General features: G+C 40.6%; 1 protein-coding gene across 4 annotated transcripts in view; it reads left to right on the top strand.

The window, feature by feature from the left end:
• The window catches only part of PRELID2 (PRELI domain containing 2), a 102,432-nt gene that overhangs the window by 14,360 nt on the left and 73,746 nt on the right, over nt 1-14,326 (top strand). For all 4 annotated transcript variants that reach the window (XR_006342747.1, XR_006342749.1, XR_006342748.1 and 1 more), the window contains exons 2-4: nt 668-725; nt 3,101-3,174; nt 4,687-4,847. Coding sequence is in view for 1 of the 4 variants with exons in the window: in XM_043913132.1 (XP_043769067.1) it covers nt 668-725; nt 3,101-3,174; nt 4,687-4,847 (293 nt within the window). In the remaining 3 variants the exon portion in view is untranslated. The remainder of the gene's footprint in view (nt 1-667; nt 726-3,100; nt 3,175-4,686; nt 4,848-14,326) is intronic.

Raw genomic sequence — 14,326 nt, 5'->3', positions numbered from 1 at the left:
TCAGTCATGTCCGACTCCTTGCGACCCCATGGTCTGTCCACGGAATTTTCTAGGCAAGAGTACTGGAGTGGGTTGCCATTCCCTTCTCCAGGGGATCTTCCTGACCCAGGGATGGAACCCTGGTCTCCCACATTGCGGGCAGACTCTTTACCGTCTGTGCTACTAGGGAAGCCCAGTATTGTTATTAAGCTTAACCTAACCTTCCCTTCTCCACCCAGAGCTAGGATGATTCCAAAGATGGTTTCTCTAGATTTCATACAGGTACAATTGATAACAGCATCTCGCTGATCTAGTCTGAATTAGTAAAATTAAGACACTTGATTGCAAACTGGCCTTAGAGATTGCTTGTGTGTGTTATGTGAAGTCACTTCAATTGCATCAGACTCTGCAGTCCCATGGACTGTAGCCCACCTGGCTCTTCTGTCCATGGGATTCTTCAGACAAGAATACTGGAATGGGTATCCATTCACTTCTCCAGGTGATCTTCCCAACCCAGGGATCGAACCTGCATCTCCTGGGTCTCCTGCATTGGCAAGCAGGTTCTCTACCACTAGCGCCACCTGGGAAGCCCCTAGAGATTGCTTGTAAAGGATTTACTGTTCGTGCAAATAAGTGGTTGCTATAAAGTAAAATGAATGGTAATTTTTCTTTGTGTGTTTTTATTTAGTATCCAAACCCCATGGATAAAAATGTCATCTCCGTAAAAACTGTGGAGGAAAGAAAAGGTAAGTGTTACTGAGTTTTGTAAAGATGTGTGTCTCTGTGTGTGTGTATGGCCTGTGATATTTTAAACAGATTATTAAAACGTATAGCTCTGTATTCGAGGTGGCTGATCAGAAAGAGCACCCAGCCTTTTCAGAAGTAGAAGGCTTGCCTTTCATTCTTGTCTTCTCCATTAAGAATTGATGACAGCTGTGACAGTTAACATTTTTCAATACTTAATGTGTACCAGGTACTTTTATTAACTTAATCCTCAGAACGATATAATTCCTTTTTAATGAATGAAGAAACCAGGGTATAGAGAGGTTAAGTAACGTAACTGAGGTTACATGGCTATGTCCTTTAATATATTCACATATCATTTTATGACGAAATAGGTGTGACTAATAGCATGTATATGAGATGTGACTGTAAAGTGATTGGATTATGGAGTCAGAACTGTGCTTAACAATATGGTTCAGTATTGACTAGAGCAGGGCTTGACAAATTATCCTTGTGTTGCCTGTTGTTGTAAATAAAGTTTTATTGGCACCCAGCTATGCCCATTTTTTTATGTGTTACCTGTGCCTCTTTCCTTATCACAACAGTAGATTTGTAGCAGAGACTGTATGGCCCACAAAACCTCACGTATTTATTTACTCTCTGGCACTCTGCAGAAGATGTTTATTGACCGCTGGACTGGAGTGTAGGGGTCTTTCCTGTTCTGTCCTTCACATCTCCGGTAGAAGTGTTTTCACCCTCAGTGTTTGAACACGAGAGTTAGGCAATGAAGGAAGCTATAATGGTGCTCATTGTCAACGTATAAACCTTTGGAGACAGCCAGGCAGCCAGGTCCGGTCTACCAGGCTCTTGAACCTCTTCTAGGAGAACATGAGATGCTGCTCTTCATTTCGTGACTCTGAGGCCTTCTCTCTGCTTGGTGAAGAGACAACTGTCTTTGCGAGGGTCTTTTCTGCATTTCCATAGCTCTATAAATAGGATGAAAAACGATTTTCTCAGGTACCTGCACTCATGGGAGAAAGGTTTTACATGGTATTAGAGAAGTTTGATTTCAGGTCCTGATTTCGTTCCTATCTACATGACCTAACTTCTTGGAGGCTCTATTTCTTCATCTGTCAAATGGGAAAGTAATAACAGCCTGCCCTTTAGGTTGTTGAGAAGAATCAAGCAATAGAACAGCATGCATATTCCAAAGTGGTTAATCATAGTTTCTGCAATCGACAGGGGTATCTTCGCCTCCAGGAGTGGCTCATCCATTTTCTCTATGCGTGCTGCAGACATTGGATGAGATGGCCAAAGGGTGCCAGTGAGCAGAGGAGATGAACCAGGTTTTCATCCTCCCAACAGCTTCAGAGCATTCAAGGTGTTTGCACCAAGGTTCAGGACTGTTACAGTGTTATAGTCCAAGCTTTGAGAAACTGTGAAGGAACTTGGCTGAGTCATGTAATTCATAGAGCAAAAGACAACACTTCAGAGTTTATATTTTTCTTTGATTTGCTTTCATTTTTTTTTTCAACTCAAATTTATCACATTTTTTTTTAATGCCCTTAATGGTATTCTGTAAACTTTTTTCCGGAACAGATTAGTTCCAGCCACAGAGAGTCTGCTTCCCTATGACAGAAGAGAATGCCTAATGTAATTAATAATAGGTTTAATTCGTAGCCAGAAATTGGTGCTTGAAAACTCATTTGGTGAGGATGGTGACAGAATTAGATTCTCCATTGTTTTGTTAAAACATTCTTAGCTGGAGCTGAGCAGAAGGCTCATTGGCCATGGCCACTGGAGTGTTGACATTGATAGTCCAGAGCAGTGAACAATTTGTGAGTCTTTTTAAAAGTCTCATTGGAGACTTCAGAAATAGACTTTCTTATTCTATTATTTAAAAAACTTTCTTTTGGCTGTACCCTGCAGCATGTTGGACCTTAGTTCCCAGACCAGGGATCGAACCCACGCCACCTGCGTTAGCAGGAGGAGTCATAACCACTGGACTTCTGGGGAAGTCCCCATTTGCAGTTCTTTGTCCTTGACTTTAGAATGTGCTTCAGTGGTGGCTCAGATAGTAAACAATCTGCCTGCAATGTAGGAGACCTGAGTTTGATCCCTGGGTCGGGAAGATTCCCTTGGAGGCGAGCATGGCAATCCACTCCAGTGTTCTTGCCTGGAGAATCCCATGGACAGAGGAGCCTGGTGGGTTCACATATATTTGGAGGGATTTGGTCCAAAAAAGTGGTCAGGGAAGCTGGGTTTTGAGCTAAACATTTTCTTTAGGAATTCTCCATATAGAAAATTGAGGTTGATATTAAAAATTTTATTGACATTAAAATAAGAGTACATTTCCTTCAGTTTTTTTTTTTTGAGTGTAAACATTTTCTGTTTCTAGATGTGTCAACAGGGATCATCTATAGAAAGAGGATTGCAGTCTGTCAGAATGTGGTTCCAGAAATTTTAAGGAAGGTAAACTCATTTCAAAATTTAATCAGATTTTGTGTAATACTGGGTAATTTTCAAATAGTCATGAAAAGAAATAGTGTTTTCTGATGTAAAGAAGTGTTAGAAATTTCTCAGTTCTCCTGTCTCCTAGCCTTTCAAAGGAAGACATCTGTCTCTTCTCCAGCCTCAGTTTTGATAGGTGCTACCAGAGATAGTTTTTTTTCCTGTATGTTTTGTCTCTCTTTTGTGGAGGCTCTGCAATTATTTTAAAAGATGCTTTGGATATTTTGCATGAAGTGACCATCTTTTCTGATCTGTCCATGGTTAGATATGACTCTTAGGTAAGAATGATCAGAAGTGGGCAGGTGGTAAATATTTCATCTGATCTTCAGTAAGGAAGAGAAAAGCTTCAGTTTCCATTTCACTGTCAGAGAGAATGGTTTTGGTAGTATAATGTTCTCAGCACCCTCTGTAAGTCTCTTTGTGTGTGTTTCTGTAAAGTAATGGTGTTGATGATGAAATCTTCATGATAGCAAATTGTTTTTTCTCTTTGAAATCCTTAAGCATTCTGATGATTGCTGGAAAAAGGTGAGTGGAAAATTTTAATCACATTGCTTTAACCTAGAGCGATTATTGACAAAAATCCTTAGAATCATTAGGGAATAAGAGGAGAAGGTCTTGATGCACATTTTAAAACATGTTTCATGTGATCTTTTCAACCCAGAAGTGATTGTGTATGTGATGTAAAACCCAAGGCTCCTGCCAGGTAGCTTGCAAATTGTTTAGCTGTGCTGTATATAGAAAACATGGCAGCTTCCATCACTTTCTAAACATGGATGAAGATTGTCACTTTCTTTACTGGAAAGAAGGCTGATATGACAATGAAAATGAACTTTCTTTTATTTTCCAGATAGCAGTATATTGCAGTATATGCAGCAAATTATTGCTGGCTTTTTTCACCGACTGTGTACCCTCCCTTTGCCCTATATACACGCTTTGAATCTATTATTTAAAAAGGCATTCAACTTTGTCTTGTATCTCTATTCTTAAATAATTTAAGGACACCTCTGACTTGTACGATTCTGCCTTTGTAGTTTTCCATGTTTCCTCCACCCAAGAAAGCATACATTTCTAGATATTGGGCAGAGTTTAAAATGAAGAAAATATTTTATCCTGCACGTGAGCAGTAAGTGGGCCCAGTTAGAATCCGTCCATTTAAGAAGGCCATAACCAGCCCTAGAGGAGACATGAGGGAGGTTGATAACTTGCTTAGTGTTTAGCAGTTAGGGAAATTGGGCCAGAGACTGTACAGCCTGCATAAATTCTAGCCCATTTGCATGTCCTCACCAGCCTTTATTGAGGTCGTTGTATGTTTGATTATCGGGGACTTACAGCCGTTGGTGAACCATCATCCATATATCAGGATCGCTTGTCCTCTTAATTCCCCAAGATTGGAAGCAACTCTGGACAGCATCTTTATATATTAATAGCTTGCTCTTCCTAAATTCAGAAAGCCGTTCTCCCGCTTTTGGACAGGTGAACATTTTAAAGGTGCCTAATATCCAGTTAGAAGAGGAATCGTGGTTCAATCCTCAGGAAAGGAACATGGCTATAAGGAGTCACTGCCTTACATGGACACAATATGCATCCATGAAAGAAGAGTCTGTCTTCAGGGAAAGTATGGAAAATCCAAATTGGTAAGATCACCTGTGTGTTTGTGTGTGTGTGTGTGTGTGTGTGCAAGCATGCACGCACATGTCCATTTGTGTGTGTGTAGTAGGGTTCAGGGAAGCACAAATGAGCACACATATTAAAAAGCTATGATTTTATTCTTATAACCTCTGCTTAAAACTCACATAAATTATATAGTATTGATTTTTAATCATACAAGTAGTCAATAAATAGATTTCCCTTTGGGGGGAAAAATGACAGCTCAACTCCTTTCTGATTGTCCTGTCTAATCCTGGTGCCCTTTTGCCTTCTCCAGAGGAAGTGAATGTTTTCAATGCATTGAGTATTCTTCTAGACCCTTAAGAGATAACTTTCAGTTCAGTTCAGTCGCTCAGTCGTGTCCGACTCTTTGTGACCCCATAAATCGCAGAACACCAGGCCTCCCTGTCCATCACCAACTCCCGGAGTTTACTCAAACTCATGTCCATCGAGTCGGTGATGCCATCCAGCCATCTCATCCTCTGTCGTCCCCTTCTCCTCCTGCCCCCAATCCCTCCCAGCATCAGGGTCTTTTCCAATGAGTCAACCCTTCGCATGAGGTGGCCACAGTATTGGAGTTTCAGCTTCAGCTTCAGTCCTTCCAATGAACACCCAGGATTGATCTCCCCTAGGATGGGCTTTAGATACGCATAAAACCTGTATAATATAATATTGTTTATCCTTTTTACATACATGTGTTCATTCTGTTCAAATCATTGTGCACTTATCTTTTTCATTTTGTAGAATGTTTCTAAGCCTTATCCATTTGATGTCTGTAAAATCTAGATTATTCCTTTGAACTGTTGCATAATGTTCAATCCTATCATTATACTACATTCTCTTTAGCTTTTTTCCTTTTTGACAGATGTTCAGATGATTTCTAATTACTCTTGATTATAAGCAGTACTACTCTTTATTTTAAACAGTACTATAATATTGTGAATTGTATGATCCTTGAATATGCTATATGGGAATGTTTCTCTGAAGGAAAATTGATTTCATTATTGAAATATAGTTGACATATAGTATTATGTTAAAGGAGAAGTTTTAATTGTCAGGCTTATTGAGTTATTATTTACAAACAGTGAAGTTCTTAGCATACAGTTCAATGAGTTTTGGCAAACACACACATATACAGTTATGTAACCGCTGTCACAGTCAAGCTTCAGGTAGATTTTAAAGAGCCAGGATAATTCGATGGGGACAGAGTATTCTTGCACAACTGGATATCCACCTTCAGAAGAATGAAGATGGACTTCTACCTCATGTCAAACCCAAAATTAACTCAAAATGGATCAAAGACCTAAATCAAAGAGTTAGGACTATGAAACTCTTAGGAAAAAACATAGGGGTAAATCTTTGTGATCTTGAATTAGGCAGTAGTTTTTTAGTATGGCACCAAAAGCCCAAGCAATAAAAGAAAAAAAAAAAAAGGTAAATTTGACTTCATCAAAATTAGAAACTTTTTTACTTCAGAGGACACCAAGAAGGTGAAAAGACAGTCCAGAGAATGGGAGAAAGTATTTGCAAAATCTGATAAGGGTTTCGGTTCAGTTTGTATCCAGAATATATAAAGGACTATTATAACTCAGTAATAAAAAGACAACCCACTTAATAAATGGCTAAGACATTTGAGTAGATATTTATCCAAAAAGGTATACAGATGGCCAATAAGCGTATGAAAAGATATTCGGCATCTTTAGTGTTTAGGAAAATGCAAATTAAAATCACAGTGAGATACCATTTTGAACCTAGTAGGCTGACTGTAGTAAAAAAAGCACAGTAACAAGTGCTGGAAAGGATGTAGAGAAATTGGAACCCACACACACTGCTGAAAGGAATGTCAGTGGTGTAGCTGCTGTGGAAAATGGTTTTCCAGTGCCTCAAATAGTTAAAGAGAGTTATCACTTGACCCAGCAGATCTACACTGTATTGTCCACAAAGATTTGTAGGAATGTTCATAGCACCATTATTCCTAATAGACAGAATGTAGAAACAAGTCAAACATCCACCATCCGATGAATATGTAACCAAAAATGGTATATCCATACAGTGGAATATTATTCAGCCATAAAAAGAAATGGAGTAATGATTCATGTTACATGGATAAAGTTTGAACACACTATTTTCAGTGACAGTTACAAAAGGTCATATATTGTTTGAGTCAGTTTATTTTAAATGTCCACAACAGGCAGATTCATAGGGACAGAAAGTAGATTTAGTGTTTGCCATGGGCAAGGAGGACAGGAGATGGAATTTTTTGGGGGGATGATAAAAATATTCTGGAACTAGTGATGATGCATAACTCTCGAGTATACGAAAACTGCTGAACTATATACCTTAAAGGGATAAACATTATGGTGTATGAATTATTCCTCAATGAAAGTTATGTGACTGGTTCTCAGAGTATGCATATTTTAGGTTTATATAGATTCTGTCACCAATATGGTTTTTAAAAATATTTATTTGGCTGAGCTGGGTCTTGGTTGCAGAATCTTTGTTAAGTTGTGAGGACTCTCATAGTGATACACGGGCTTGGTTTCCCTGCAGCATGTGGAGTCTTAGTTCCTTGACCAGGGTTTGAACCTGCATCCCCTGCATTTCAAGGTGGGTGCTTAACTACTGGACCACAGGGGAAGTTCCTATAACCAATATGTTAATGTGTTAATTTACACTCACATCAACAGCACGTGAAAGCTCATTTCCTGTAACATTGCCAGAACTTAACATACTTTTTTATTTTTTGCCAGTATAACGGGTGAGAAATGATTACTTCCTTTGAGGTAGGTTTACAAACAAAAACAAACTATAACAAGCACCAAATGTTAATAGTGATTATTGCTGTGAACTGATTTCAGAGGATAATTTACTGCATGTTTTGCTATTCTGTATGGTTTGAATTTATTCACTTATCATTTTAAGGCAAGTAAAGCCTCCAAACCCAAATAACTAAAAACCAGAAGTCTAAGATCCATCTGAAACCCTATCCCTGGTGCAGATCATTTCTGCTTCCCATAATTTTGGTCCTATAGTGACAATTCTAGAATGCTCCAACAGCACACTGATTGTGAATGCCAAGTCTTACTAGCATCTCAGGTGGGTTTACTGTGAACCGCCCACTAGCTTTTTTTTTTTTTCCCCTGTCAGTCTCATGCCAAGAACTTCAGACAAGTCATAGATGTTTGGGACTAACTATAAAAATTATAGATAAAGAATAGAGCTCCCCCACCCTTTTTTTTTTTTTTTTTGTAGAAATAGTAAAAGGACAGAGTTGGCTGATTTTATGTAAAAAATACAGAAGTCTTTCATTTCATATATTAGTACCTCATTTCAGCCTCATTTTATCAGCTCTCTGGGCTATTGAGTCTGAAAAACTTTACTAAAGCTTCATCAGTTCTTTATAAAATGAAAACTGGCCCAGATAATCCAGGGAGAATATCCCTCAGGACCTTTTTCCTTTGTGTGTTTTTAAAAATTGTTGTTTTTTTTTTTTTTGAATAGTCTGATTCTGGAAAAAAATGATACACGTATCTTGTAAAAAATACTAAGCAATTCAAGTGAAAAAGAAGCAGTTTTCATCATCTAACAGTTGTGCCTATTTGCATAATTTTCTTCATCCAATCCTAATTGGCATTTAGATTGTTTCTGAATTTTTTGCTGTTATAAACAATGGTGTGAAAAAAACAAAACAAAACAAAAAAAAAACAATGGTGTGATAAAATTACTTTGTTGTTGTTGACTTGCTAAGTCTTGTCCAACTCTTTGCAACTCTATGGACCTTAGCCTGCCAGGCTCCTCTGTCTATGGTGTTTCCAGGCAAGAATACTGGAATTAGTTACCATTTCCTCTTCCAGGGGATCTTCCTGACCCAGGGATCGAACCCGAGTTGAGTCTCCTCCATCTTTCTGCATTGCAGGCGGTTTTTTTTTTTTTTTTTTTTTTTACCGCTGAGCTACCTAGGAAGCCCTGATGAAATCATTGTAGTTACATATTTCCTCACTTATTCAGTGACCTTTTAGAGTAGATGGAGCAAGTGGGATTTCTGGGTCAAAGTTTATGTACATTTTATGTTTTGATACATATTATCAGATTCTTCTCTAAAAAAGCTTTAGCCAACTACACTTTCTCCTTTCTTTGGTTTTTTAGTTCTTGTCCTCTGCAAAACACTCTCTTTTTGGTTACTGACACAGCAGACAGTATTTACTGACTCTTACTATGTCAGGGTCAGAGCTAGATCCTTCGCCTGTAGTGTTTTGAAGCTCAGGTTAAATAACTTACCCAAAGTGATAGCATCACTAGGTCACTGAGGTAAGATATGACCCCAAGTAAAGTGAGGCAGGAATATGGACAGTTATAAAAGGATGGACTTAATCTCAAACTGTAGATTGCTTTAGGTTCCAGGTTATGGAGAATGGGTTTTGTTCCTTTGGCAACAAGTGGTCACACAAAGGTTTCTGAGCAGGGGACGGTATGATGACAGCTATGATCAGGCTCTGGGAAACCTACATTTTCTTAGGCCTTGATGTGGATTTAGAAGGGTGTTTTAGGCAGACATTCTGAATGACTGGATAATCTTGGGGGGAACATCAAAGAAAGAGGACCCAGTATCACTTCCATTCCCCTCCTTGGCAGAGAGTGTGAGTAGTGACTAGTCAGTGCACCCAGAGGATGAAATGTGGACAGTCCTTTTATAAAGAAAAAAAAGAGGCTGTCACGGCTGCTGAGTCTAAAATTAGACCTTCACGCTGTGTGTTAGGTAGCAGGTGTGGGCGTGTGATGGGAAACCAGATGTCATTCTGTCCTGTGCATGGCCTGTCGGCTCAATTCAGAGATGGCCCACAGTGAGTCTCCCGTAGACTCTGGCTAAGCCTTGCTCCATGTCTCTTTACATAAATCCAGTTTTGGCCTCCTGCTGATGTCTCTGCAGCTGTGGCATCTTCTGGGGCAAGAGCTCCGTCAGTCTTTCCCTGTCTGTGTATCACACAACTGGGCATTTCTAATATGCTTTCTTCCTTTGTTAACTTTGTAAGACATTTTCTTCCTGCAGTTTTTATGGAATGGAATTGGCATCCTTTCCAGAGCCTGGAGTGAGGTGATATTTTACACTCATCTCAGTTTTTCCAGAGTCCAGCTTAGCACTGCATGCCTCAGAGATGTCCTTTTATACACTCTCTCTACTTATTCTGTCCCCTCTTCTAATCAGGCTGCCTTCCACAGTAAATTGCAGACACCCTGACTCACCCAGCCATCTCTTACATAGTTTGTTATATGCCAGGCACTGTTTTAAGTGCTTGATGTATGTATGTATTTATGAATTTATATATGTAAATTTATGTAATCCTCAGAGAAACTCCATGAGGTTAGAACTATTCTTATCCCTCTTTACAACCTGAGGCTTAGAGAAGGTAAGTAACTTATACTAGCTAACATGACCAGTAAGTGTCAGAATCAGCTTCAAATCCAGGCGGTTTGGCTCTAGAGTGTATGCTGCCGGCAACGACACGACCCTTCCTCTCAGTGAGGAGCTCTGTTGCCTCATAACCAGGTGTCATAGCTGGTGTTCTTTGGGCCCCACCTTGCCCTGTATGTCCAGTTTTTTTCCAAGTTGGGTTAGCTCTTAGCTGCTGGGAGCAACTAGGGTAGCACACTTATTTGTCCTCATGTAAGTGAGGGAAAGAGACCTGTGAGCGCAAGAGAACCCATCCCAGCCGTGGGGAAAGTGGCCTTTCTCTGAGTCTCTGAGTCAGCCTCGATCACCTGCTCCCTCCTGGACCAATAAGAGTGGTCAGAGGCTGATACGGGCTGACTGGCCCTCAGCAGTCAGCATCTGCCCCTAGAGCTGCAGGGTGGGTGTCGGAGAGGGGGTGTGCCCTTCCCTCTGAAACACGTGAGCTGCGTAGAAGACGTAGCGGCGCCTGCACACACACCGCTGGAGTCTAGTAAGAAAGAGCACTGCACGCCTTTTTCCTTTTCACATTTCCTCTTCAACATGGTACCCATTGTCTCCGTTATGCTTCGGGAAGTGATGGAAACTGACTTCAGTAAATGAATACAGAGGTAGCTCTGTACCAGTCATCAGGCCTCCCAAGAGACAGGAACCAGGAGCTGGGAAACAAGCCCTAAGGCACCCGCACAGCCTCTCGTCTTTCCATACCTGGCTCCTTTGTTCACACTATAGATCTGCTTCATTGCACATCCAGCCTGGCACCTCCAGGCCTGTGCAGGGGCTTTCCTGTCCTGTGTCATGGTAACTGACTAGATTCTGGGGTTAGAAACAACCTTGGAAACTAAATATATGTCCTTGCCAAATGTACTTCACTGCTCTAAGCCTCAGTTTCTTCATCTGTACATTGGGGATAATATCCTTATCTCAGAGGGCTGCTGTGAGGAACAAATGAGATTATACTCACAGAGAGCTTAGAGCAGTGCTTGCCTATGAAAGTGAAGTGAAAGTGAAAGTGTTACTTGCTAAGTCATGTCTGACTCTTTGTGACCCCATGGACTGTACCCTCTGGGCTCCTCTGTCTGAGCGATTTTTCAGGCAAGAATACTAGAGTGGGTCTTTGTTCTGGCATGAGGGCTCCAGAGCACACGCTCAGTAGCCCCACAGCATGTGGGATCTTAGTTCTCTGATCGGGGATGGAACCTGCATCGAAGGCAGATTCTTTACCACTGGGCCACCAGGAAAGTTCCTCCCAGGCAATAATCCTGGAGTGAGTTGCCATTTCCTCCTCCAGGGGATCTTCCTGACCCAGGGATTTAACCTGTGTCTCCTGCATTGCAAGCTGATTCTTTACTGTCTGAGACATCAGGGAAACCCATGCCTGCCAGTAATGGTCAATAAATATTAGTGCTCAACATCATGACTTTTATTGCTGCTATTATCCTCATCTTCTTAAAAATTCATGTAACTTTTGATTCTAATCCTGAGTGTGTACTGTTTTCATGTTGAAACATTATGGTTGTTTCCCATTATGTTTCGGGGAGTTAGTCCATGCTGTGATTTTGCATTCTGCAGGCTCACCGTCTCTGGGGCTATAAGTCCCTCAATTCGAGAGTCATGGGAGTAGGAATCGTTCTCTTTTAGCTCCAGCATGAGAGTGAAGCACTGAAGAGCATAACATGCAGGGGTCAGTGCAGGCGTTTGTACGTGTGTGTGCATGCTCTGTCACTCCACTCGTGTCCAACTCTTTGCAACCCTGTGGATTGCAGCCCGCCAGGCTCCTCTGTCCGTGGGATTCTCCAGGCAAGAATGCTGGAGTAAGTTGCCATGCCCTCCTCCAGGGGATCTTCCCGAACTGGGGATCAAACCTGTGTCTTCTGCGTTGCCTGCATTGCAGGCAGATTCTTTATCCACTGAGCCACCTGGGAAGCCCAGGCGTTTGACTTGGACTGAATTGTCCTGGATTTGGGGTTCTCTTCTTGGCTTACGCTGTGACCCCACCTGCTGTAGATCCAAGGCTGCATGGTGCTCTGAGGAACTGCCCAGATTTTCAGAGTCAGAGATGCTGGGGGCGATGCACTTCACAGCTTGTGACACTTGGGCCACATCACAGAATAGAAAAATGAGTCCACCCAAGGTAAAAGAATTAAAAGTCAATTTTTGTGGGAATGTACTTTAGTATATAGAGTAGGATACAGGCATTTACTGGCTTCCCAGGTGGCACTAGTGGTAAAGAACCCACCTGCCAATGTAGGAGACATGAGACATGAGTTTGATCTCTGGGTCGGGATGATCCCATGGAGGAGGGCGTGGCAGCCCACTCTAGTATTCTTACCTGGAGAGTGCCAGGGGCAGAGGATCCTGGTGGACTATATAGTCCATAGGGTTGCAAAAGAGTTGGACATGACTGAATTGACCTAGCAAGCAGGCACAGGCATTTATTTACTCTTGGAAGTGGATAATGGAGTGTTTTGTTTTTAACTTAAAATGTTATTGGAGTCTAATTGCTTTGCAGTGCTGTGTAGTTTCTGCTGTACGGGAAAGCGAATCAGCTGTCCATATACATTTATCCCTCTGTTCTGTATTTCCATCCCTGTTAGAAGACCTCAGAGCGCTGAGTAGCATTCCCTCTACTGTACAGTAGGTTCTCATTAGCTAGCTGTTCTATACATGGTCGTGTATCTGTTTCAACCCCAATCCACCCCACCTTTTCTTTCCCCTCCTTGCTGTCCATACTGTACCATTTTTCTAGATTCCACATGTATGCATTAATATACAGTATTTGTTTTTCTCTTTCTGACTTACTTCACTCTGTATGATTTTTCAGAATGAAAATTCATGGTTTTTGCCCTCTGAAGCCTTCCATTCCAGGATAGACTTATTAGTTTCTTGCTAATTCATGTTTGCTTCTAGACTTTAAAATGTACTTCTGTCAGTCTCTGGTTCTTACTGTTAACAGATTTTTGTTGTACCATGTGGAAATGTAATTGATATGCACAAGATTTGGTTTTAATAACATTTACTTTATCCAAGTAATGTAATCCTAAAAGAATCATCTTGTAAAACTATTTTCTTGGACTTTGCCCTTTCAGTATAACGGTGTGTGTTGGGTGGTAAATAAAAAGTTTCTGTTATCGTGAAGCAGAATTTCAGTTATCACTGTCAGTGGGGACTCATGCTGTTCATGATAGTATAGAGCTGGGTTTCTTTTGCTTTTGAGCGACAAGACCATAATCCCATACTCGGCATCAAGCATTGTGATGGCCCATGTCTTCACCTGTCCATGTCTAAGAACTTTGGCTTGTCCACTGATGCTTGCAAACCTTATTTCTGAGATATGGAGATTTCAGCCTAGTAGCGTGTATGTTAATATCATTGGTTATGTTGACTCACCATTTATAAAATATCCAAAATGTCCCTCCTAGAATATACTGCATGCTGTTAAATAAGGTACATAACATTTTTACTTTTTAAATTTCTGGATTAAAACATCCCAAGTCTCAAGCATTCATTTGGTGATTCACAAATAGTATAATTAATTTGCATGTTTCTAGGGACTAATTGTTGAGCATTTCTTGTTGTGTATCTATTTTTTCCCTACTCTGATGTATTTTTCCCCCAGGAGAAAATTTGACAGGTAACTTCCTTGTGTTTGTTTGACACTGGCCTTTTTAGTTGACCTCCAAACTTGTTTTCACTGAAATATATTAAAATATTCTGATTTTGTCAACTTTACTTAGTAATTATTTCTAAGCCTTGATTGTGATGATAAAGGGCTTGAGGGTATTGTTATCTAATAAACAATAAGACAAAAAACCCACTGTATTCATGCCCCCAAACAAGATGCCTCTGATTATATTGACCTTAATTTCCCATGTATCAGTGAGTGATGAGACAATTAGCGGAATGAGCTGCTAGTTATTGAACATGGAAAACCAAGGACTTTTCTGTAAGTATAGCATCTGGACAGGAGCCTTATTTTTCACTCAGTAAGAATCCCCTGCAATAGATGTAATTGTCATC

Source organism: Cervus elaphus, chromosome 9, assembly GCF_910594005.1.
Source record: "Cervus elaphus chromosome 9, mCerEla1.1, whole genome shotgun sequence".
NCBI classification, from domain to species: Eukaryota; Metazoa; Chordata; class Mammalia; order Artiodactyla; family Cervidae; genus Cervus; species Cervus elaphus.
This window is presented reverse-complemented; position numbering and strand designations above follow the sequence as displayed.